The sequence below is a fragment of the Cryptotermes secundus genome, unplaced genomic scaffold (assembly GCF_002891405.2).
Source record: "Cryptotermes secundus unplaced genomic scaffold, Csec_1.0 scaffold885, whole genome shotgun sequence".
NCBI lineage: Eukaryota > Metazoa > Arthropoda > Insecta > Blattodea > Kalotermitidae > Cryptotermes > Cryptotermes secundus.
Window position 1 is genome coordinate 529,153 of NW_019731235.1, and position 25,441 is coordinate 554,593.

The following is a 25,441-nucleotide window of genomic DNA, read 5'->3' on the forward strand; positions in this document are numbered from 1 at the left end:
GACATTTGTCCTGAACCTGTTAACATGTTAAAAATAAGTGCTCCATGAAAAACATAAGCTGCATTGCAAGATAAACCACTGAAGTTACAGATTTTGTCTTGTATGGAAGAGTTAATGTCTCTACAGAAAATCATACAGATATTGTATTGTATTGTATTGTATTGGAGAGGGTGGGTTTCTCCATGCACTTAGACAAACTGTTGGTCCATTGTGCATCCCCCTATGATATTCTACCAGTCTCTATTCCCTACCGGTACTGGTGCGTGCCATCAGTCCCGACTCAGCCAGCAAGTTCGGCCTCTACTGGCTCAGCGGTATCTCGATGCTTCCCCCATCTACCAGAGGCGTTAGAGACTACTGTTGGGCGGGAAATGTCCTGAATTTGGCTCAGTGGTCCCCTTGGGACATGAGGTTCTTTTACGTGCCGTAAAGCTATGACACGGGACCCACGGCTTAAAGTCCCTCCCGGAGGACCTGTTCCCTGAATTTTTCCGCCCTTAAAAATTCCACGACCTCCGCCGGGTTTGAACCCACGTACCTTGAGTCACGAGGTGGGAATGTTACCCCTAGACTACGGAGGCCGCTTAAATCATACAGATAAGTTACATTCTACTATTTCTTCATGTAAGACTAAATCCACCATCTCAGGCTCATAATATTATACCAGCTTAATTCAAAATGGCTGAATATGGGCTGTGCACTTAATTTGTACTATATCCTACATGTTGTAACAATTTTGCCATACGGACAATAGCCTCTTCTTAATATCAGACATGCCAGAGCAGTAGCACAGTGCGATTTGTATTGCTATTGTAACACAAAGACATATTTATATGTATATAATGTATAGTTCCTGTAAGTCTCACCATATAAACAGGAAGATATACACTCTTACTAGAATTTCTTTTTGACGAACAAGGAACTGAACCTTAACAAATATGTGTACACCTCTTATTGGAAACTCATCTCAGGTTTCAAAGACAGTTCATATTTATCAAAGAATTTCATATTATCAAGAAATTTCCTGTCCTCTTAGTTAATTTTAAATGCTACATAAGTGCAACACAATGAGACAAATTACAATTAATTCTAACGAAACTATTATCAGGTTATCTCTGTGATATGCTTCCAGTGGAATAAAAATCAAAGATAACTGCTGAATTATTTCTTACATCCATAAGCCATCAAATAAGATGTTACTTTATTATTATTATGGATAACTAGCCTCATATTAACGTTGAAATCATTCAGTAATCTAGATAGACATTACCTTGTAACATGGTAGTAACTGTTAAAATAAACCGTTTTAGATTTTAGAAACACTAAATGATAAATTGCAAGGATCAAATATCTGCATTCCATCAGTTTATCTTTCTCTGGTGCTCCTTTTGGCTGGTTTCCTATTCTGTAAGGAAACTAGCCTACCTGTTGGACAGTCTTGCCCAATGAAGTGACACCAAGTCTTACCCTGGCACCACGCACAGAAGAAGCTGCACTTGATGCTGACACCATCGACTCTCGTGAACCAACTCTCTTTATGCCTGGACTTGCTGTTCCATGATGGATCACACATGAAGCAGATGGACGGCGGCTAGAAGGAGATCGACTTACTTTGTGTGCTGGTGCAAACAACCCAAATTTGGGCTGACATTCAAAGTACCTGCCACAAAAATTCTACATTAATTCCCATTACAATGACTTAATCTTTGTCACTTGTGTACAGCCAAAATTAATCAAATGAGATATATAACTTGAAGATGAGCCATGGAGATGAAAACTTTTAAAGAATAACAGCCAAAAAAGGCTACATAGATAGAGATGTCTGTGATGATTACATATTCTTAATTTCCTGTGCAACTTGTTTCTCTATTAAAATGTAAACAAATGAAGGAAAAGTTATTCAACGTTCCATATTTGGCTCTTTCTCACCTTTTTCCTTCCACAGACCCATCATTCTTCCCCAAAGGATCATCAAGTTCCACTCCACACCATTCCCCTGAAGCAAACTCGGTGGACCCAATGTACCGCAGGGTACCAGCTTTAGAGCCCTGACTGCTCATCACTATTACACGTTCTCCAAGCTTCAGATCTGAATGACTTGTTGAATTCAAGTTTGTGACTGATGAATCTGTGTGACAATAACACTGTTTTCAGATTCTGCTTAAGTATCCCTTCCAATAAATATCTATTCATGGACATTTAACATCATGACATGCGTTTCCTAATGAGTACAGTATTTTACTTGTATTAAAGTTTCCTCTTTTTCTTCAGTTTTCCAAAGCACATTACAAAATATATTTTTATTTCAGTTTTAACAAGTACAGACATAACAGAGCATGTGGACAAGTACAATCAGGTTAACAAGTGCTCTCACGAACAGAATATGACGACTGAGTTTACTCAGGATAAAAATTTTGTACGTGACTTTTAATCCAAGTTATCCTATGACATCAAGGGTTCTGAGAAACAAAATGAAAAACAACAATTTTTTTATAATCTCATACTGTGTGGGATTAATATTGTTATACTGTAAATTTGTGAGACCTGCGCTGTTTAATTTAAGCAAAAATATAGATACAGGAAAGCTTTCAAGACATAAAGACATGCATCAGTAATATTTCAGTGGACATATTTAATGTTTGTGCACAATCCCTTTAACACTGGTCCCAATTTGTTAAAATTAAAAGTGAAAATCAGTGTTTCAAATTACGTGTTACAGATGGAAAAGAATAGAGCCCTAGCCACATGACATGCTCACATCTAAAGTTGGTAAAATTAAGCAAAATGTAAGGAAAAAATTGCCTATCATTCATACTTAAGAGATGAAAATTGTGTGTTGCAATAAATTACTGGGGTAAATATACTAACTCATTCAGTATCTAGGAGGGTAAAAAATCCAATACTGCCTAACTCTGGTATGCAAAATTTTAACAACAAAGGATTTAATCTATATAAACATGATACATAACTTTTGTTTTGTTTTCTGTGTGGATGTGATGTTATGATTTGGGAACCACTGTCCTACAATACCATCCTGGTAATATCTGTTTCCTACATGTTTGGCATCCATGTTAGCAGACACCTATTAACACTATGAAATATAAGTGACAGGTTTTCATGTTCACACATGCTTAATCTTATTTGATATGAGAGTGTACATTTATAATCAGATTTCACACTTTAGAGTAAGTTACAACCAGGGAAAACATTTACTAATACTTTAATACAATGCATCATACTGCCTCAATTGCATTGACATTGTAATAAAGAAACACAGAATCTCCAACATCACCCCCATCAACATTTCGAGAATATTTCTCCACAAAGCAGTTCCTTTAACACATGCTGTTATCCACAAAATAATTATCTTACTCAGTGATGGAGATGTTGATTTCTTTAGATGAAGATCTTTCATGCTGCCAGAAGGGGAGGCAATAGGTGTGAGCCGACGGACTGGTGACGTTATTCCTGAAGATGTCCCATTAGTTGGCCGTGAATGGGCATGTCTGTCACCACCTGTCCCAGAATCCGAATCACTCTGCTGGAGGGGAGTTCTAGTGAGACGTGTGAGACGAGAAAATACCCCACGCCGTGGCTCACATTGGAAGTAGCGTACACCAGCCACTGCGCCATCATTCTTTCCTGTTCATTAACATTATTACATAATATCATAATAAATCACTATACTTCAATAATCATAAGTCTAATGTGAACTACCTCTGTTGTTTAATACTAAACAATTCTTCTGGTTCGTTATTGTGAGAATGGTGAATAATGTGCTAAGGAAACATAACAGCAAGCTTTCACTTAAGAAACTATAAAAGGTTCATTTTGACCAAAAGAGGAAATGAATGATGTGAGATAAATTATACAATAAAACAATCTTATTAACAAGGGTGCTGGCATTCTAAATAAATTAATAACAAATCAATAGAGTGAACTGTGTTTTTTAGTAGAGTACTGTGGAAATATAGCATTAGAGGAGGCAGTATGATATAAACACAAGCTGGAAGGGAGGTAGAAAAACATGACTGTGGTCTATTCATTTTAACACACTACCCTGCAGTCTGCCTACAGGAACAAAGGTAGACTACAAAATATTTCAATCAAGATTCAAAATTACTTCTTCATACAGGGGTCACAAAAATTACCATAGCTATCTAGCTCCCCTGTACACCATTAAAATGGCAACTGTTGATCATTAGTAAAGTTGAGATAGCTCAAATTTTTAAAATATGGGAAATCAACTTTGAACAGTGTGTTCTGCTTGAAGTCAACTGGATGAAGTGTTCTGTGTTGAAATAGCCATCAAAACTACAAGAATGTGAGATGTGTCACTGTGGAGAGATTTCTGTTAATGTGAAAAAATAAAACACAGGGTACAAATCATGTTTTTTTTGGGGGGGGGGGAGGGGGGAAAGTGTAACTGACCTGCTGGTTCATCCAGAACTACACCAGCCCATTCTCCTGGTGCAAACTGTGTCTCACCAATGTAGGCAATCTGTCCAGACTTTGTACCACCCACCCATACTCGATCACCGATGATAAAACTGTCCGTGTCCTCCGTCAGCACAACACTGGCATCTGGAAGTAATCACGCTCATGTTAAAGCTTGCACTGCTTGAACTTTTGGTGTATAACCATGCATGATTCTTAAACCTCTTACATTTCATACCATTATTTTTCTAACCCAGACTACAAATTGGTATTCAAACAGCTACATAAATGTCTTCTATCACGAGTACTGGTGATGCTATTCAATTAAAATGTGATGCAGTGCATTTCAAATATATTATTTAACTTAAACTAAGGCATGTTTGTTCATCCCTTTGGCAGAACAATGGTATTGTTTAAGATTTTACAGTCCCTGATGTTGCGACATAAATATTTGTATTTCTGTGACCTTTTCCTCTCCGAATTNAACTAATTTTATTTTATATTCATTATATTGTTATATTTATAATATTAATTCATATATAAATATTTTTAAATATAGACAAGATGATGGATAATGTCCAAAAACATGATACTTATTAGAGAACTGTCTTAATTAAAGTTGCACTAGTTATAAAAGATGTGAATTTCTAATTATGGTTGCACTGTATAATGAAGGATTATAAACAATAAATGTGAAATGGAGAAAATGAACATTTCATTTTTTGTAATGTTTTAATAAATGACTCACACTATTTGCTAACTGAAACAGCTGTATAATAAAACACTGTAAACTATCAACTGAAGATTTCCATTACCTCACAATACACCATTAAAGATCACCAATAGTAAACCTACCTGAGGTACGTCTCACCCCAGCTTCGCTGAGTCTGCGATCACTCTCCCACAGTGCATCAAGATTGGCCGAACCTGCATCTACACAGCACATGCAACACAGCATTCAGGGCAGTGCAATACAGACAGGCATGAAGAAAAGACAGCACAAAGCAATACATTCACATGCAAAAGTACAAACTGTCACCTTCTTTCTTGACAGGAACTTTGAAATATATGTGCATACTACAAGAAAAGTTTATATATGTTACAAAGTATGCACAAATGGGATATGAAAAGGTGAAAAAAAAAACAATAATGCCATCCCTGTAACAAGCTGTGGAGGACCACAGAGTTGTGAGACATCAGGGTCCCACATTTTCCAGATAATCGGCTCACAGATGGCATTGAGCTGTCAGCGTTATGTTCTGGCTGCCCTTTACCTGCACTTTACCCCAAGGAAGATTCCTGGTACTCATTTCTGTTAGAGGCTGAGTCAACCCCGAAGCCATAAGGCGGCTGGAAGGATTAGGTCAATCGAAAAATCCAATGGGCCCATCTGGAATCGAACCCGTAACCTTCCAACTTGTAGCATAGTGTCTCAACCAATTACACTACTGTGTTCCCCCTAATGGGACATGTGCAAAACAATAATATAATTTAATTTTACTAAAATTTTCTTCCAACAGTAACAAGCTTCAACTCTCTGTGTCGCATAATTTCACTATTAAGTCAGAGAAAATACATATTTACTGATTCATATACAAACACATAAAAAAGGATCACCTTCTTCCTGTCAGTAAAAACTGATGCAGATAAACATAAACTAACTACTGACAATACCAAACCCAGGCACTAAGAGAAGCATGCATAAATATATAAAGAGAGAAATCAAAACAGAGACAGTGTATACAGAAATGGAGCAAACAGATAGGAAATTATGAAGGGATAACTTGTTCCTCCTCTGAAATAAACATATCTATGAAATCTTGCTTAGTATGGATTCCAATATTATATTTAAGCATCCTATTACACTCATACAATATATGAGACAAACTCCGTCTTAAGTGCAACAATTTAATTGTAGTTCTTTCTTCTTTCCTTCCTTTACACTACATGTTTCGGCCCTAAATGGCCATCATCAGCTGTATATTCTTACGTAGCTGCTACACTGCCCGTAGTTTAAAATTTAAAACACCAGTCTTTCCAATTGTATGTATGCATAAAATCTTTGTTAACCTACACACGTCAATTTGATTTCCAATTTTGGAATGGCAGTGACTATGAAGACCAATGTGTTCTGGGATGTGACTCATATTTCAAGTACAACATTAGAAGATTTTCCTCTGAAACTGAATAAATATCAACGAGACATAATAGCAACACATTCCAGAAATTCAAATTAAAACATGGCTGTAATAATATGAGTTATGGCTGATTTCAACAATATTTCCTTCATGGAATAAATGAAAGTGTGTATCATATTTCACTCTAATTAATGGTCATCATGTATCCAGTATGATATACATTTATTTACTGCTGATATCTTTGCTTTAATTTGCTTTTAATACTGAATTCATAAAAAGGAAATAATACATATTTATATTAATTTCATTAAGAATGACTATAAATCAGCTACAGTATAAACTTTTGCTGGAAATTTCCATGGATTTTAAATCCCTTCTAATAGGCACCAAATTCTCCTACATATAGGCAATGTCAAGGTATTATAGCTATTAGGAAATCTTACAGAATGAAATACCCACCAGAAGATCTCTTCCTTCTGGCTAAAATATCTTCACTGGCACGCCTACTGTCCCCTTGTTCACTGAAGATGGAACCACCTGTCAGCAGGCAACATATAACAGAACATGCTACACAAAAAGCCAGTGCACATGCAACATATAACAGGCAGCAACATGATCAAAATACGATATCCTACAGATTGCATACAGAATAACAACCCAAAACTGTGAAGACATTCTTTCAAATAAGAGATCAGAGCTTGTTTGAAAGTCATGAAGATACAGCTACCTGTCACTTTTTAAAGACATTCATGCACTCATAAATTTTTTTTGGTGGTGGTGGGGGGGGATAATCAGGTATATGAACATGTGATTTCATCACACAGGCCTACTAAAGGACAATGTAACTTTATCTACTTCCCCAGGGAAATAAATGTTTTATTCAGTTTACACTAGATGAGACAGGCATACAAAAGACCCATTTCAAAAAAAGAAAGTGTGGTAGCTTAAAGATAGTAGGTACATTGAATATTAAAGTAATTGTGAATTAGCAATGAAACTGGATAATGAGGAACTTCATAACTTGTACTCTTCTTCAAGTATAATTAGAATGATCAAGTCGAGGAGGATGAAATAAGCAGGGCATGTAGCATGTATGGGGGCAAAGAGGAATGCATATTGGATTTCGGTAGGAAAGCCAGAATGGACGAGACCACTGGGAAGACAGAGACATTGGTGGGTGAACAATATTAAAATGGATCTTAGAGATATAGGGTGGGATGGTACAGATTGGATTGATCTGGCTCAGTAGAGGGACCAATGGAGGTCTCTTGTGAACATGGTAATGAACCTTCAGGTTTCATAAAATGCTGGGAAGTTTTTGAGTAGCTGCACAATTGGCGGTTTCTCAAAAAGGGCTCAGCTCCAAGAATGAGTGAGTACATTAACAAAGAAAACAAAATACCGCTTATATTTGGCTATCATATGATTTATCTTAAACCATGTAAGTGTGTAAGATTGGATTTAGAGTTTTACTTTGGCAAAAAGGGGTCAGAACTATAATCAATATTGTATTTCCTGAATTTATAAAAATGTAATATATTGTAAGAGATCATGACACTATTTTACCATGCACCAATAGATAAGAAAGTAAGATCATGCAATGTCATCGCGTATGTAACACTTTCCCACATGTAGAAGGATGTGGTTAAGAAATGTAAAGTTGTCTCTGTGCTTAACTGATTAAGCACCATGCCATGAAGGAAATATGAGGGAGTAGAGGTATATTGTCCACCATTCTCGACTTCAACACTAGATAGAGATGAGTGGTCAGCTACAAGCCCTCTTTAGCCCCAGAGGAAAGATGCCTCAGCACCCACTGGACAGGAGGCTGGCAAGGCCCCCAAGCAAGTCTGGAAGCTGTGGCACAGAGAAAAATCTCTTGGCCCTGTCAGGCATCAAACCCCAGCCATGAATCCCATAGCCTGTCACTGGGCCACCTTAACTGTCCTGGTGCCTATTTCATATTGGAATCACTGAATTAATTTTCAGCAGCATATTTTCCTGATCTAATTTTAAGATATGGTATGTTATACCTTGAAGGTCCATTCTTTTACTTTCATTGTGCCAGATCCACAACTGACTGAAAAGGAGAGTGGAAAAGTGCATGCTTACTACCACCTCCATAAGAATTTATATTCCAAAAGACAATTCCACAACATTTCCCAATGATTCATCATTTTTCAAGACATGTTTCACTAGATATCATATTTGTAACGTCTGAAACTCTTTTTCAGAACAGTTATTTTTTTAATGTATATTTAAATACATACATTCATACATAACTGTATGCACATAAACAAGAATTCACATATTTCATATTTTCTATGAACAACTCTTGTTGAATACACAATATAAAACCAGCAGTTTTAATGGGATAAGCTTCCAACCAATCTTCAATCAAGCAGAAGGTAGTTATTCTCACAATTAATTAATTAAGCACTACACCATGAAAGTGTCACAAGGAGCGAAGGAATAGTTCTACCACTCTTAACCTTGGCATTAGACGAAGGTGAGTGGTCAGCTTCATGGCACTTTCGCTTTAATGGCCCCTCTACCCATTACATGGGAGGCTGGGTAATTCCCACTGCATGTCCAAATGCTATGGAGAAGAGAAAAGATCTTTTGCTCCTAACAGGAATCAAACCACAATTCCTCGGTCGTCCAGCCCGTTGCCTACGTTGCCTACGTTGCCTACGTTCAACTAAACGTAAATCCCATTTTTTTTTTATTCTATGACATCAATCTGATCATGACATACATATAGGTCCTACAACAAACTACGTGAAAATTAATATGGCAAGGTCATCCTGACCAACGTAAATCCTGGCCTGTGTCTTCACTACAATAAGCAACAAGAGTACAATGCGGTATATCCTTGGCCTAAAAAATACGTGACCTCAAGCCGCTTCACCGTAGGTCAAGCGCGATTGATATTCGGCACAAGCTGTGATAAACTGAAAGGGCGGTGACTAATTCCAACTTACGCCATAATACAGGGTTATTCCGTGAAACATTTTAAAAATTCACAACAAATAAACTATGCATCGGATCATGGTAATTCTTACGCCGATAGAGAATGAATCGCTCCAAGTTTCTTTAAGCCTCCATTGCCTGCTAATCTCAAGGATCTTCGCAACCGTATCACTGCTGCTGTCGCTCTGGTCAATCGTGATATCTTGACAGGGGTGTGCGACGAAATGGATTGTTGCATAGATGTCTGCCGTATCAGCAAAGCTGGACATATTGAGCATCTGTGAACTATGTAAAAAAAAACTGGTGAGTTTATCCATTTCAGTGTAATAAAATTTGGTATCCGTTGCGTAGTTTATTTATTGTAAATTTTCAAAATGTTTCACGAACTTATGAATAATCCTGTATTTTGCGATACACAATGCCGCACCACATCCGTTTCAACAAATGCATTATCAGTAGATTCATAAGGCCGTTTTTCTATCTGACTACGTTACTACTTTGGTGGATCTTGGATAGAGAGTTTCGGGATTTTACATGGTATTATGCTTAACCTCCGCTTTCACATACGAGTATGAGCGTATGTGCAGCTGGCAACAATTGTTTCAGGAGACGCTTAAAACGTTTCGTTTTCTTTATTACCACGTGTTTCACTTGTGTGATGCTGTAAGCTTGTCCTGCTTGCCGCTCTTGCAGCAACTGTCGCACTTCGGTAAGCAAAACGGTGCAGCGATAACGCTCTGTACCTGTATTCCAGTGGTGCTCGGTTCGAAACTTGGTCGCGAGACCAGCTATCCTGGCTGATGTTCTATGTGGGTTTTCCCTGTCCGTTCAAGCTGATACCGAGACGGCGTATCGATCAGCCACGACCGCTTCCTTCTAAATCCTTCCCAATCCATCATTCACTATCACAATCGTTCTATCATTCGGCTTTATATATAGTCTATATACTGACACCATTTTAAATTTATTTTTTTTAATTCCATTAATGGAGGGTGGAGTCCAACTGGGTCCATTCGGCACGGCGGCCACTGAGTGGCCTGTTGTAGCCTGCCCCGGGTGATTATGATGATGGAGAATTTGGTGGAATGATGATTGGCAGGGGAAACCGAAGTACTCGGAGAAACCCCCGCCCGACCGCCACTTTGTCCACCACAAATCCCACTTGACCAGACCCCGGGATGGAACCCGGGACGCCGCGGTGGAAAGCCAGTGACTAACCGTTTGAGCTATGGCGCGGCCAACCGTTATTGACACCATTGTAAAATAAGTCATTTAGGTAAATGATTTGAAATCAGCACGCAAGTTAGATTCCGTGGCTTAGTACCACACCGTTACAGTGCATGAAAAGAATGAAATAATGTATTGTTAAAATTCCCTTCTTTGTTTTCCGAATGCGGGTGTGTAAATCGTGGCACGGAGACCGTCATCAGTGGGACAATTTTATTACATTAACTAGCTTCAATGACCAGTCCTTTACTGCGCTTAATACATCTTGAAACTAAGGAAAGGGCTGTAATTAACTAATTCCATATATCCGACTCCTTAAGGGGGTAAGAGTCCCTTAGTTAATGGAGAAATAGTACATCGACTTTTATAGAACTAGAAATCCATCACAGTGTTTATAACACCACAAATCCTATTATTAGCCAGATTAACAGAGTCTGCATCCTCGTATCTTACTGTCTTGTATCATCTACCCAGTCACCCTTACATCTCTCCTGTCTTCAGGTTTTCCGAGTAACATTTTGTATCTGTGACTCATCTCTCCCGAGCGCGTCCCGCCCATCTCGATCTGATCGTCCTAAAATGCAGAATCTGACGGAAGAGTGCAAACTTCTCATTACGTAATGCCAGTACTTCCTCCGTTCGAGGTCCAAATATTCCCCTCACCACTCTAATCACCAAATTCGCTATTCCCCTTGAGGTGTGTTTAGACGAGCAAATTTTTACGGCAACGTGTGCAAATGTGTTGCTGATTATGACTAGCGACACTGAACAATGCAGGTTGCTGACAATTTGGCGCTGTTTCTGGCAGCCTTTCCGAGAGATCGACTAGTTGCCGACAGTTCAAGGACGGGTGAGAAGATATGGCAATCTTCTGGTTACCGACCCGTGATAACCCTTGAATTGCAACTAAAGTGATCAGGTACATGTGCAATTCTTCCTCTTTATATCACACTTGGTTTAAGGCCCCCCATACACAGTTTGGCCTTCCGATCGACCTTACAGGCAAAACTGTGACAGTTTACCTCCTCCCTTTCCTACCCCATACACGCGCAGATAAACCGGCAAGCTTCATGCCACAATCACGGTCTTCCAGCTTATAATGCTGAGTCACACACGTCACGTGCTACGTCCTGCAGGCAGCACTGACGGACTGACGGGTTTCCCACGGGCCAACAGTCCAAACGATTGGCCGGCCGGCCGGCCGCACCACACACGTCAGTTTTGCCTTTCAGTCTTCAACTGTGCAGGCCGAACTGGAGGCCAAACTGTGTGTCTATGGGGGCCCTAAGTCCATGATTTATGCTAACCGTCTTACAGTGCACACACTTTTTCACCTTACTCTTCTCTTTTACACTACATGTTTCAGCACTAATGTGCCATCTTCAGGTGCGTCTATATGTACGTCTAACTACTGCATTGCATGCCCTGGTGTCTTCATACTAAAGTGACTAAAATATATATTCGTCATGTATAATAATAAATTTTAAATATTAAAACTTTTCAGGATTCGTTATCCTTACGTCGTATCTCAATACGCGAATCACGCCAATCCTCCTCTGTGGGAGCACTCTTCCTACATTCATGTGAATTGTGCTCTGTGTTGTGTCTTGCTCCTGTGACTGCGTGCGTTATACACAAAAACACCGCTTCCAACAGTTACTCCTGCTGTGTGTTATACAGCCGTTACATAGCAATGGCTGTTTCTCTGGCTCCACAGTTCTTGCTTTGAGCAAATATGCCACAACAGTTTCAAACATTTATTACGAAAACAACTGATATACTTACGTAAGTGAAACTTATTCCATTAGTAAGGAAAGCTCTCAAAGTTTCCGTGAGGATCGACGTAACTCCAGTCTTAAGCCATCAGGTGTAGCCGTGTCAGCCATTGTACCGACCGCCACCAGTGACCAAGGCTGGAGTGGTAGGAGTTGCGTCGAATCTCGCGGAAACTTTGTTTTACTAATGGTGTTTAACTTCAGTCTTTTCATTTTTAACAAATGTTAAGCATAAAGACCATTTTCATAAACCGGTATAATAATAAATTAAATACTGGCAAATTGAATGTTGACACAAACAGAAGAAATCCGCTTTTACGTCCTTCGTATGTGATAAGGAGTCACCACATTTGTGCAGTGTAATAGCTTGCGCGTATTATTCGTGTTACCGTGAGGCATATGGGTATGTTTGAGAAATCTTTACTTTTACAAGTAGCGGACACATCTCTCACAGTACCACGCTCAGTGCCAGTGTGAGTACTGTGTCAAGGCTGGTTTTATGTCTTCTCTTCATTTTCACCCTACTGCAATAATGTTCCGATTACGATGTATGCCTGTTAATTGCCGTACCTTTAAAGTGCTGCGAGCCGTTTTTGCACAACGGTATAAAGATAGCCTGTGATTAGATTATGTTTGTGAAATGACGCAGCCGTGAGTCATGATCAGTCAGTTCCTTCATGCAACTCACAATTTTATGAATTTATGGATCTAAAAATGGTAAGGCGGGGGTTTCTGCCAGTTCGCCGATTATCACTGCTGTATGATGACTCTGCAGGACATGTAAGGAGACAACAAGATTACTCTTAAAGTCACCTAAGCGAGCAAGCCGACTACAAATTCATAAGTAACAAGAATCCTTCTCTCCCTACATGCCCAGCAAAGTCATACTGTAAGAATCATTGAGACTTACAGCACACTCAGAAAATATTTAATATTTAATATTTAATAGCCGGTCACAGTAGCCGTGCGGTCTAAGGCATGTACTATCTTCGCTCGCTCGGAAGCCGCGATCGTGGGTTCAAATCCCACACAAGGCATGAATATTTGGTGTGTGTATGCGTTTATTCTGTGTTTGTGTTGTCCTATGTTTAGGTAGAGGCCTTTCGACGAGCTGATCACGCGTCCAAGGAGTCCTACCGTCTGTGTAAATGAAACTGAAAAATCAGCCCTATGCTCCAAAGTGGGAGTGAAGAGGAAGAAAGAATTAGATATTAATAAATTTGTTAAAACTATCCCAGGTATTTAGTTGCAAAAGTTACCTAATCGTGTCTGACACACAGGTGCATAATATCAAGACCAAATGTAATCTAAGCTATTTCATACAACTGCGCAAAAACGGTTCACCGTACTTCCAGTAAGTGATTTCTTTTTCCTTGGCACTACAGCCCCAGTGGGCCTAGGCCTACCTCCATGAACTACGTTCACTTCGGTTTTTCTAGATCTTACACATTCTGTAGGACTCCTTGGGCGGGTGATCAGCTCGTCGCAAGGCCTCTACCTGTAGACAAACACAGAAAAACGCACACAAACATCCATGCCCTGAGTGGGATTCGAACCCACGATCTCGGCTTCCGAGCGAGCGAAGACAGTGCATACCTGAAACCGCTCGGCTACCGTGACCGGCTACTAAGTGAATTACTCGTGATAAATCTGAATCATGGTTTGACCGTTCATTACTCCGGCGATGAGAATGACAAAGGGAAACACAAAACCACTCTCAACACAATGCTCATGCATGTATGAACAGGCAGTGAGTGAGTGCTTCCGTTTCGTGCGAAATATGTCCGCCGGCTACGAAACTTGGATATTTCTCAAACATGTTCACATATAAAATATATGCATACTATCACACAGCACAAACATAATTCGATATGACGTGTGAAGGGAATAAAATAGCTTTTATCCTGTTTGTGAGCTGACCTTCCATCCAAGTGACTATGCATAACATGTGCAATATATAGGCAATTATATTCACTGCCAATTAACTGTGAAATTACAGACTACGTCCATCAATCAGCCGCATCACGAGGCAATTTCGACCAGTCAGTAAAGCAGCTGCAGGACCATGACTCGATGCCCGGAAGGGACAATATTTATCTCTTCGCCAGCACGTCCGAACAGATTTCAGGATCCACCCTGACTCCAATGTAATGAACTTTACCTCAACCCCACATATCCCCAAGAAGAATGTTACCTTTAAAACGCATTATCATTCACTTTATTGAAAAGTACTGCACTACGTACTGCTAATGCCTCTATAAAGTGGGCCTGAAACTATTTCTGAATGTTTGGTTTAAGACTTAATACTCTTCACTACGTACGATATGAACTGCACTATATTAGACGCCAGTGTTTGCAGAAAAGGAGTTACTTCAGGAAATACTGCCTTCCGACACCTACCGGATCTCAATTTGATTACTAAACACGGGCTTGTGATACTCAGTTGCTTAGTTTGGATTTTAATGTCAGCTGTGTAAAGAATGGAACACACAGTTCTTGATTCCCTTGCCTTCGAGGCATGAACCTCCTCTACACCTCCCCCTATATCAGGCATGTCAAACTCAACTTGTGAAGAGGGTCACCTCAGCCCTATAAATAATAGTCCAGGGCCGCACTTCAAAATATAAATATACATTAGCTTTTGATACAAGGAAATTTAATTATATTTATTATTTAGGAATAATTTCAATATAATTACCTAAAGTCACATATCTTACAGTTTTAAAAAGCAGGAGAATGCCATTTTTGACAAGTATCAAACAGCTTTTCAATATGTAAAAAGAGAGATTACACAAGAAATTGCGTTAGAAATAGCAAAACATTGAATTTCCTGCAGCCTGCTAATTTATGTCTGCGTGAGACTTCTTGTCTTCTGGTCTGTTGGAAAATTCTCTTTATAAAAAATATTTCTACTAAAATTTTAATATTGATTTTAATATCAATTAGCTCTAAAAGTTCAGGGGCCGCATGTTTGACATGGCTGCCCTACATGATAAGAATAATGCAACATGTAAAAAACAGGCGCAAATACAAGTAAACAGAGAGAAACATGTGCAAAAACAAGTAAAATGCGTTAAAAGCAGGGGCAAAACCAAGCACATGCGATATCAATTCAAATGACAAATTAATGAACATTATATTAACTCGCCGTTCTACTAAACACCCAGGCGTAACAGAATACTTAAGACTACTGTAATAGGTCTCTGGAAGAGCGTAATTTCTACTGCAGAGTTCTTATAACTTAACATACCTTACAAATTGACGGCACGAGCGCCGTGTCACAGCCGGCTGTTCGCCAACAGTAGTTCATAAAGCTTAAGTCATGAGTAACTTGGTGACGTCCATCTGCTCTACGAACCAGGACACGTCATGTCTTGTGTAGGCAACATTATGGAAGAAGGGTTCCGCTTAACTACGTCTGAATTTCTCGCCACAGTATTAAAAAACCGACAGAATCTCGGAACTTTCTACTGATGACGTGACAGTCTACGTCATTAACTGATAATGCCGCACCCTCGTTCACATAGTAGATGGAGTACACCAGTGATGTCCAACGTTCTTATGTACTCGGGCACAATTCACTGATGCCTATGGAGGTGCGGGCGCCACCACACACTACTACTACTACTAGTATTTCTACTACTACTACTACTAATAATAATAATAATAATAATAAATAATAATAATAATAATAAAATTTTTCGAAAATATTTAACAGTGCTCAGACGTTCAAAAATGTCTCTTGTCTTACAGTTTGAATTAATATTAAAAATCGGCTTAATTATATGTGGTTACGGAGGCGGCCAGGAAAACATACCACGGGCTGGAGTACACCTACTGAGCTTCCTCTTTTCTTTATTGCTAGTGGGGTGGGACTAAGTTCCTTGTACTGCGGCCACTTCTGGCCTATTGTACCAGCCCCAGATGATAAGTGAGGGTGATTGTGGAGCTTCCTCTTGCTTCGGCAGGTCAAGATCGCTTATACACTACACAGCCTAATTGTCATAGCAAATTTGTAATTACCTGTCACTTTCTTCTTCAGTACGTCCTCGCTCAGTTTCGTTATTGCTGCGGGGCTTGCTGTTCCATCTGCAGAAGTGCAAACAAACAGTAACACAAAGAAACAAACACAAAGATGCATCAAACTCTCCAAGCACTAAGAACAAACTCAAATTCCGAATAGGTTAAGCAGCAACTGAACAAAGTTACGAAAACAAGTTAATATAAGCATGGTGCTTACAGGTGCAGAAAAGGGATGAAGTGACAGGAGGGTGGAGAAAACTGCATAATGAGGAGCTTCATAACTCGAACTCTTCTCCAAGTATACCGTATTTACGCATGTATAGGCCGCGTGCGTGTATAGGCCGCAGCACAATTTTCAGACAGAAATTATAGAAAAAATAATCTTCTTGAAATATTATTTCAGGAGTAGAAATTATTCCGAAATNACGTAAGCGGGAGGATAATATTAAAATTGATCTTAGAGAGATAAGCTGGGGTGGTACGAACTGCATTGATCTGGCTCATGATAGGGATCGGTGGAGGGCTGTGAACACGGTAATGAATCTTCGGCTCCATGAAACGTTAGGAAATTCTTGAGGGGCTGGGCGACTGGAGGCTTCTCAAAAAGAGCTCGGCTCCATGGAGTTTGCTGGATATGGTGGTTACAAGTTAATATTAAAGACAGGAACCGGAACATGAATAAGATGCCATAGAGTACCATTCTCTGGGATGTGACTCTGGCTGCTTCTTTTCCTGCTGGGCTTACTCTTCGACCCTGAAAATGGAGGCAGTAAGTACCTCCGAAATATCGGTAAATTTCTACCAGACTACAAGACGTCGCATCCCAGAAGAGTGAATCCTTCAGTCAACACCGTGAGAATTTCAAGACGTTATGATGCTTATTATTACATATGTAACACAAACCTGTCGAATGTGTACAAGCGTAACACCGGAAGTTAGCGCGATTAAAGACAAAGAATTATTCTTGTGTCAGCAATGAGTGGAAAAGAATCCATTGCAGTAGTGCATGTGCAAAGCGTGCAAGAACTTCAGTATTTCATGATCAGGGTCTTCTCGTAAAAAAAGTACATAATATACAACGTTCAGCTTGACGGACGCCAAAATATTTAGGGGTTTAGGCAAAATATACCGAATTATATTTAAAAAACAATTTAGATCGCAACTTTTAAAATTGGTAATTTTATTGTTTTCTTGGCGGCAAAACAGACAGGAGTTCGCTGTAAAAACTGTTTATAGCGATAAATGGCATACAGAGATGGGAAAGCTAACAATGGGTTTTCACAAGCTAAGGGTCACAGAGAGACCGCCTCTGTGGTATAGTGGTCAGAGTTCCTGGCTACAGATCCAGAGGTCCGGGTTCGATTCCCGGCGCTATCAGATTTTCTGAGAAGTAATGGGTCTGGAACGGGGTCCACTCAGCCTCGTGAGGATAACTGAGGAACTACTTGAATGGAAAAGTAGCGGCTCCGGCCGTAGGGATCTGATGCGCTGACCACGCGACACCCTCTTATCGGCAAAAGTTGGCACTAACTTCGCCGACAAGCGGCGATCGCCCGGCCGGTACAGTTCCCTTGAGGACTACATGTCACGGAGTTTTTTTTTTCAGTTTTAAGGGGTACAGAGCAGCTACTGAGCAGGTTCAGTTAAGCAGTATCACTCTCCTTTATATACATACTGCAAATCAGCACAACGCTCACCAGCCATCAACTAGCTTCTTACTCTTCACAAATGTCAGAAACACAGGGCATGCTGAAAGAAGGGTTGAAATAACCGTCAGAGATAGCATTTACCGTGTATTTTATTAGAATTGCCGCTGGTCACAGTAGCGGAGCGGTCTAAGGCATGTACTGACTTCGCTTGCTCGGAAGCCGGGAAGATGGGTTCGAATCCCATATAAAGCGTGGATGCTTGGTATGTGTAAGTGTTTATTCTGTGTCTGTGTTGTCCTGTGCTTAGGTAGAGGCCTAGCGACGAGCTTATCACTCGTCCAAGTAGTCCTACCGTATGTAAAATGATCATGAAACTGAAAATCAGAGACCAGGGCCCATGGGGGCTGTAGAGCCATTGAAAAGAAATATTAGAACTGCGGATTTCTTTATTTCAGTTGGTTCGAATGTCTACCTTACACCTTAGATTGCAATAAGGTGCACATTACACGATGGAAATGTCTTCCCGCACAAGATAAATAATGCGATACGATGTGTCATTGCCGATGCAAACCACGCTCAGTCTCATTCCTGGAGGACAGGAGGGTGTGTTGCTTTACAATTCACCTAATAAAAAGTAGACTCCATGCACGGCGGAACACCACGAAGTGACCGGTAACAGATTCCCCACAAGAACAAGCATTTTCATCTTTGCCACCGGGGCCCATCCAACGTCATGGATTAGGAAATTGATATGATAGCCATGCAGTCGAAATAAGTATCGGGAATCAAATCCAGGACTTCCCGAATTTGAATACATGACAACTATTATACGGTAACGGCTTACAGAGCTTGATTGCAATGGTTGACCGTCTACACAACAAATACAGATGATCAGTAAATATAAATCAACTAGTCTATATTTGTTAAAACACGACATTTCTAGATCATTACCAATCACTGTCAGATGCAACAAAATTTACAATTATGAGATAAACTCAAATTGCATTTCTTGCACCTGATGAGGATCAAAAATGATCGAAACATATCGAGCCTTAAGAAAATAGACTAATGAGTTGGCACTTGCTGATATAAAAAAACTCCGTGGCCTGTAGTCCGCAAGCGAACTATACCGACCGAGCGACCACCACTTGTCGGCGAAGTTATTGCCAAATTTATGGGATAGGGGGTGTCGCGTGGTCAGCGCAACGGATCCCCACGGCCGTTAATCTCGGTTTTCTAGACCGGAGCCGCTATCTCCTTGAAATAGCTCCTCAATTATCCACTTGATGATATAAAACAAAACAAACTCGGTGGTTTTAGTCCGCAAGCGAACTATACCGACCGAGCGACCGCTGCTTGTCGACGAAGTTAGTGCCAACTTTTGCGGATAGAGGGTGTCGCGTGGTCAGCGCAACGAATCCTCGAGGCCGTTAATTTCGGTTTTCTAGACCGGAGCCGCTATTTCCTTGAAACAGCTCCTCAATTATCCACTTGCTGATATAAAACAAAACAAACTCCGTGGCCTGTAGTCCGCAAGCGAACTATACCGACCGAGCGACCGCCGCTTGTCGACGAAGTTAGTGCCAACTTTTGCGAATAGAGGGTGTCCTCGAGGCCGTTAATTTCGGTTTTCTAGACCGGAGCCGCTATTTCCTTGAAACAGCTCCTCAATTATCGTCATGAGGCTGAGTGGACCCCGTTCCAGACCCACTACTTCTCAGAAAAATATCTGGTAGCGGCGGGAATCTAACCCGGACCTCTGTATCTGTAGCCAGGAACTCTGACCACTAGACCAAAGAGGCCGTCTCCCCTTGCTGATATACTATCTAGAATTTGTTGTGCAGACTATTAAACACTAGCACACAACAGGATGCAAAAACTGAAGCTCTCGTAGCAAAGTTTTCTAAAGTACCCCAGCTGCAACGCACTGCGGCATGGAGTTGCAACCAGTTCCAGTTTTCGGCGAAAGAACCAGCTAACCACACTGACGTTCCTCCTGCTTTTGACAGGCATATCTCCGGGTGTTACCTTCAAAATGACAACGAACACCGCCTCTATTACCCGTCGTTTGTTAACATGTTCCTGTACGATTCAACTTAGTTGCTGTATTTCATAGGAATCTGCCTTCGCAACTTGATCACAGATGTGAGACTACTGCGGGAACTTCGCATACACGAAGGTAGCAGAGTTACAAGTCTACGATCCAATATACGTGACATTCCGCCCAAAACCTCCAGATTGGCATGACTCATAGCATATCCCTGAACTCGACTTGGAATCAATCACAAACCTTTCTCTGGCTCCTTTTTAAAAAACTTTCTTTGGGCAACTGCTAAAATAAACAAGGTTGGAGTTAACATTTTCGAAATATTCACGCGATGATTAATGTACTCATACGCTACGAACCTTGGCCAGTATATAATTACATGAAGCCCAAATCCACCAGGGCGTGAGTGCTGTTTTTCACTGCCATGTCAAAATGCGTAAAGATAATAAACACATGACCAGTATGGTAAAAGACGTGGCAGCATAGTCTTATATAGTAGCGTGATGGGACCAAGTATGTGTTGTGAGATTTTTCTGCGGCGCGCCTCACCTCAGTGGCAACCGATTGGGTAATCTCGTATCTACCTTGAAGGCGGCAGTTCTTATATTGCAAGGCTCTTATGTTAGACGGAAGCACGCGAGAAAAGAAACAAAGTCGAAGAACTGGTTCCCTCCACACCCTCTTCGTGTACTTATAAATTATCGAGACAAATCCTCTTCCCTTCTATAGAATATGAGAGTGAACATGGCCGTTTAAAGTACCTGGCGAATGTGACTTGATTACAGCTTTCAACCAACCATGTATTACGGTATAAGAATCACATTTCCTGGCTTTCGTCCAAACGTATACCGCGCCCCACATCATTATTCACCTGAATTTTTCATGACGTGAAGATGGCACGATTTGATGCTGAAATTAATATATTCAAAGGCGCGTGTTTGACTTACATGTCCATATCAGTCGTCACTGACGATAAATAAACTCAAAATAAATGAAATAAAGTGTGCATGTATCTGCGCTTTCGCATAATAATTAAGAGCACACATCCGGGACCTGAAATACAAATAAAAAAGGCTTGAATATTAAAAGCGCCTTCTAATGAAATCCATTAGCGTACTGTCCTTCATACATAAATTAAGAAGGCCCGCTCACCAGAAGAGGTACGTACACGTAACCAGTTACATACGGCATACAGTGTTACTTCACTTTACTATACTTAAGTACTTCGGCTGGGGGCACGCTGTAGCGCAGTTGGTTGAGGCACTATGCTACAAGCAGGAAGGTCGCGGGATCAAGTCCCGATAAGGTTACTGGATTTTTTTCAATTTACCTAATCCTTCCAGTCGCACTATGGCCCTGGGGTCGACTCAGCCTCTAACAGAAATGAGTACCAGGAATTATTTAAATAATTTTCCTGGGGCGTAAAGCGGGGCCGGCGCGTAAGGCTGACAACCTTACCGCCATCTTTGAGCCGATTGTCTAGATAATGTGAGACCCTCAACGTCTCACAACCCTATGGGCCTTCACGGCCTGGTACAGGGATAGTTGGTTACGTTAGCCGAGCGGTCTAAGGCAGGAATTGTCTTCGCTCGCTCGGAAGCCGGGATCGTGGGTTCGAATCCCACTCAGGGCATGGATGTTCGGTGTATGTATGCGTTTATTCTGTTTGTGTTGCCCTATGTTCAGGTAGCGGCATTGCGAAGGGCTGATCACTCATCCAAGGAGTCCTACCGTCTATGAAAATGGTAACGGAACTGAATTAAGAGACCTGGGCCCTGAATGGGCTGGAAGAGCCATTAGAAAACATAAGTACTTGAACTGTGACTAAGCTATAGTTCTACTCCCCAATACGTCTTCATGCCGTGTAAAGGGTAAAGTTGTCCATCCATGTGCTTAATGAATTAAGCACTACGTCATGAAGGCGTATGGGGGAGTGCATGTATAGATCCACATTTTCCTGACCTCGGCACTAGTTGGAGGTGAGTGGTCAGCTTCACGCCCCGGCCGCTTCAGCCCCGGGGAAAGAGCCCCCTGTACACATTGAATAGTAGGTTGGGTGGACCCAAGAGCCGGTCTCGACGACGTGGAGCTTCATGCCATGTTGTTTAATTAATTAAGCAGCACAGCGACAACTTTAACTAAATACAAGTATTATTAACTGTGTTATACTTGAGGTTCTCACAGCGCTGACTACGAAGAGTGTTGTTATCTTCTGGGATATAATGCCGTGTAGTCTGGTGAAAGTCAACCGACGCTTCGGACCAACATATCACCTCTATCATCAAATATTTCTTTATTCCTTACAGCTGAGCAAGATATTGCAATAGAGAGGGCGGCTACATACGGTCTAGAAAACCGAGATTAACGGCTGTGGGAATCCGTTGCGCTGATCACACGACATCCTCTATTCACAGAAGTTGGCACTAACTTCGCCGACAAGCGGCGGTCGCTAGGTCGGTAATGTTCCCTTTCAGACTAAAGGCCACGGAGTTTGTTCTTGTTTTGAGCGCTGCAACATTGTTGCCATACGGCACAGTACTCTTCTGGTTCAGGGGTACAGTGTATCGCATGTAACTCGCTCTTCTGCATACACTGACGTGTCTTCGTCAGCCAATATTTGCATCGGCATGCCACAGGTCTAGAACACAACTCACTTGCAATCTATCATATCATACTATATACACACCATCTCTAGTTCAGCCGCCTGTTCATTTGCCCAGCTAGTGCTGCCATCAATTTAAGCTGGCACTTCTGGATTCTACTTAGCCTCCAGGTACAAACAGGTTTTCTGTGTTTGAGTTTAATGAAAGTTCATAAATACGAGCAGGCCTATTGTTCATACACGTGTATGTAGGTCTGTTTGCGCTGTAACACTTAAACTTTCTGTAACATTTCTCCACAAAGATGGAACGAAATCAAAGCCTGCAAGTGACAAGTCCAATCGCACACACGAGAATACGCGATAATATAAAAATATAGCTCATCCATTTTTTTATTTTACTGTCATATTCTGAACACAGTCTCTTAAAGACAGTTCAAAATCCTTACGCATGTACATTTCAGTAAATCGAAAAAAAAAACAACGAACATGGCTAAAAACATCATGAACATTGAATTGGATTCCTGTAGAGCTACATTAAGATGACACTCTGTTTATTTTCATCTTTTTATTGATTCAGGATCCTTCTCTTACTACAGTTGAATGTATGTATAGTTTCACTTAGCAGTATTTTCTCGAGACTAGACAGCTGGTTTGATTTATGGAAATATAAGGATCACAATATGACAAAAGCAAAGACAACACTGATACTATATTCACTACATTACTCAGCAAAATGTTAACGCATTTATCATCAGTTACTTCTTAAAAAAATTAACGGCAAGCATTTATTTTCTCATCGTTGTCTGCATGATTAACGCAGAAATTATAAGGCAAGTTGCGATAAAGCACAGCAATTTCAATGAAAATGTGAAAGAACATTACTCCACCATTCAACTGGAAAAGCACAAATAACATCTGTCGGAAAATAAACACGTTTCAGATTTTATTTTACGAAATTCCCAATGAGAAGTAGATGGAATAGCCCCAAGAATTGGAAAAAAAGGCTTCCGGTCGTATAATTTCCGCAATTCCTACAAGGAAACGCGAGTACTGGAGTGTCGTGGTTCAACAGACCAGAAAGCCCCAATGGGAGCAGTCCATAACAATCTTATTGCACTGACTTACTGATTGATGGTGTGTCGAATTTTGTATTCCCGTTTCGTTCTCAAACATTGCCGTATGTACAGTTATTCGTTGCAGGGTCTTCTAGAGGCTACGGTGGGACACTGGTCTCACTGCGGGAAATGGAGCAGCAACCGCCTCGAAGGGAGGCGGTACGCAACAGAAGAGCAGACTGATTTACTATTTACTTAAAGATTTTCAGTCGACTTAATAAGCATTAATATCATTGCTTATCTCAATGAGAGACAGGGCGACGGGTCTGTGGTCACTTTAACACAACAACCAAAGTGGCTATTATCTTCAGAGGGAAACAGAAGCAAATTATGAGTGTTCGAGTATGTAGGTTTTACAGTAATCCATCATACGAATTAATTATTTGTTAAGCTGACCTATGGATGCACTATTTTTGACCTCGTTACTACGTAGGAGGTGACTGAAGAGCTTCACGCTCCGACCGTTTTCCCTCCAAGGAAAGAGACCCCGGTACCCATTGGATATGAGGCTGGGTGAACCACAAAGCCGGTCTCGACGCTATGCAGTAGAGAAAAATCTCTCGACCCTGGCGGGAATCGAACCCCGGCCGTCCAGCCTGTAGCCCGTCGCTATACCAACTAAGCTATCCCGGCTATTTATTTGTAAGAGCAATACATACTGAAATATATACCTGTAAATAAGATCTAAGCCGGTCACGGTAGCCGAGCGGTCTAACGCATGTACTGTCTTCGCGCTCGCTTGGAAACCGGGATCGTGGGTTCGAATCCCAGTCAGGGCATGGATGTTTAGTTTGTGTGTGTACAGGTAGAGGCCTTGCGACGAGCTGATCGCCCGCCCAAGGAGTACTATCGAATGTGTAAGATCTAAACAAACCGAAGTGAACGGAGAAGTTCATGGAGGTAGGCCTAGGCCCACTGAGGCTGTAGTGCCAAGGAAAAAAAAATAAGACGATTGTCTATTTATACTACTACTGTGTTTCTGGGCATAATCCATCGTCTTGTTTTTATTTAAAATACCGTCCTCTTTATATTTAAAACACTCGTGCAGAGAGCTTGTGTTTTAATTAAAACAAGGCGATGGATAATGTCCAGAAACACAGCAGTTGTACATATGCTTGTATCGCTTCATTGTCTGTCACTGACAGGGCCCGTTTTTGTGGACTCGTAATCAACTCCCAGCGGTGTCCAGTTGCTGCCAGACGTAGCTCAAAGCCACTGACTTGTCAGTTATGTATCAGTAGCTGCACTTCAAAGATCTGTTCAGACACAAGATTGAATTTGATCCAATTAACATCGTAAAATTTGTACGTGTTCGGCAGCTGTCAGAACTCGATTTTAAATCAGAAATCTAACTAATATATCGGGCCTAATTATCAGTACCATTTTCGTGGGATATTCCATGGAATGGCCTCCCTGCAGACAAGATTCTTCATACAGATTAAATCCGAAACGATC

General features: G+C 40.8%; 1 protein-coding gene across 11 annotated transcripts in view; it reads right to left on the reverse strand.

Annotated features, from left to right (window-relative positions):
- Window positions 1-25,441, reverse strand: part of LOC111866616 (CAP-Gly domain-containing linker protein 2) — a 133,898-nt gene that overhangs the window by 29,180 nt on the left and 79,277 nt on the right. For 5 of the 11 annotated variants that reach the window (XM_023855741.2, XM_023855737.2, XM_023855738.2 and 2 more), the window contains 7 exons: window positions 16,574-16,639; window positions 7,035-7,112; window positions 5,293-5,370; window positions 4,432-4,584; window positions 3,373-3,642; window positions 1,930-2,128; window positions 1,426-1,660 (listed from right to left, as the gene is read on the reverse strand). In XM_023855741.2, the coding sequence (XP_023711509.1) occupies window positions 1,426-1,660; window positions 1,930-2,128; window positions 3,373-3,642; window positions 4,432-4,584; window positions 5,293-5,370; window positions 7,035-7,112; window positions 16,574-16,639 (1,079 nt within the window). The remainder of the gene's footprint in view (window positions 1-1,425; window positions 1,661-1,929; window positions 2,129-3,372; window positions 3,643-4,431; window positions 4,585-5,292; window positions 5,371-7,034; window positions 7,113-16,573; window positions 16,640-25,441) is intronic. The other 6 variants (XM_023855744.2, XM_023855742.2, XM_023855745.2 and 3 more) reach the window with 4 other exon arrangements.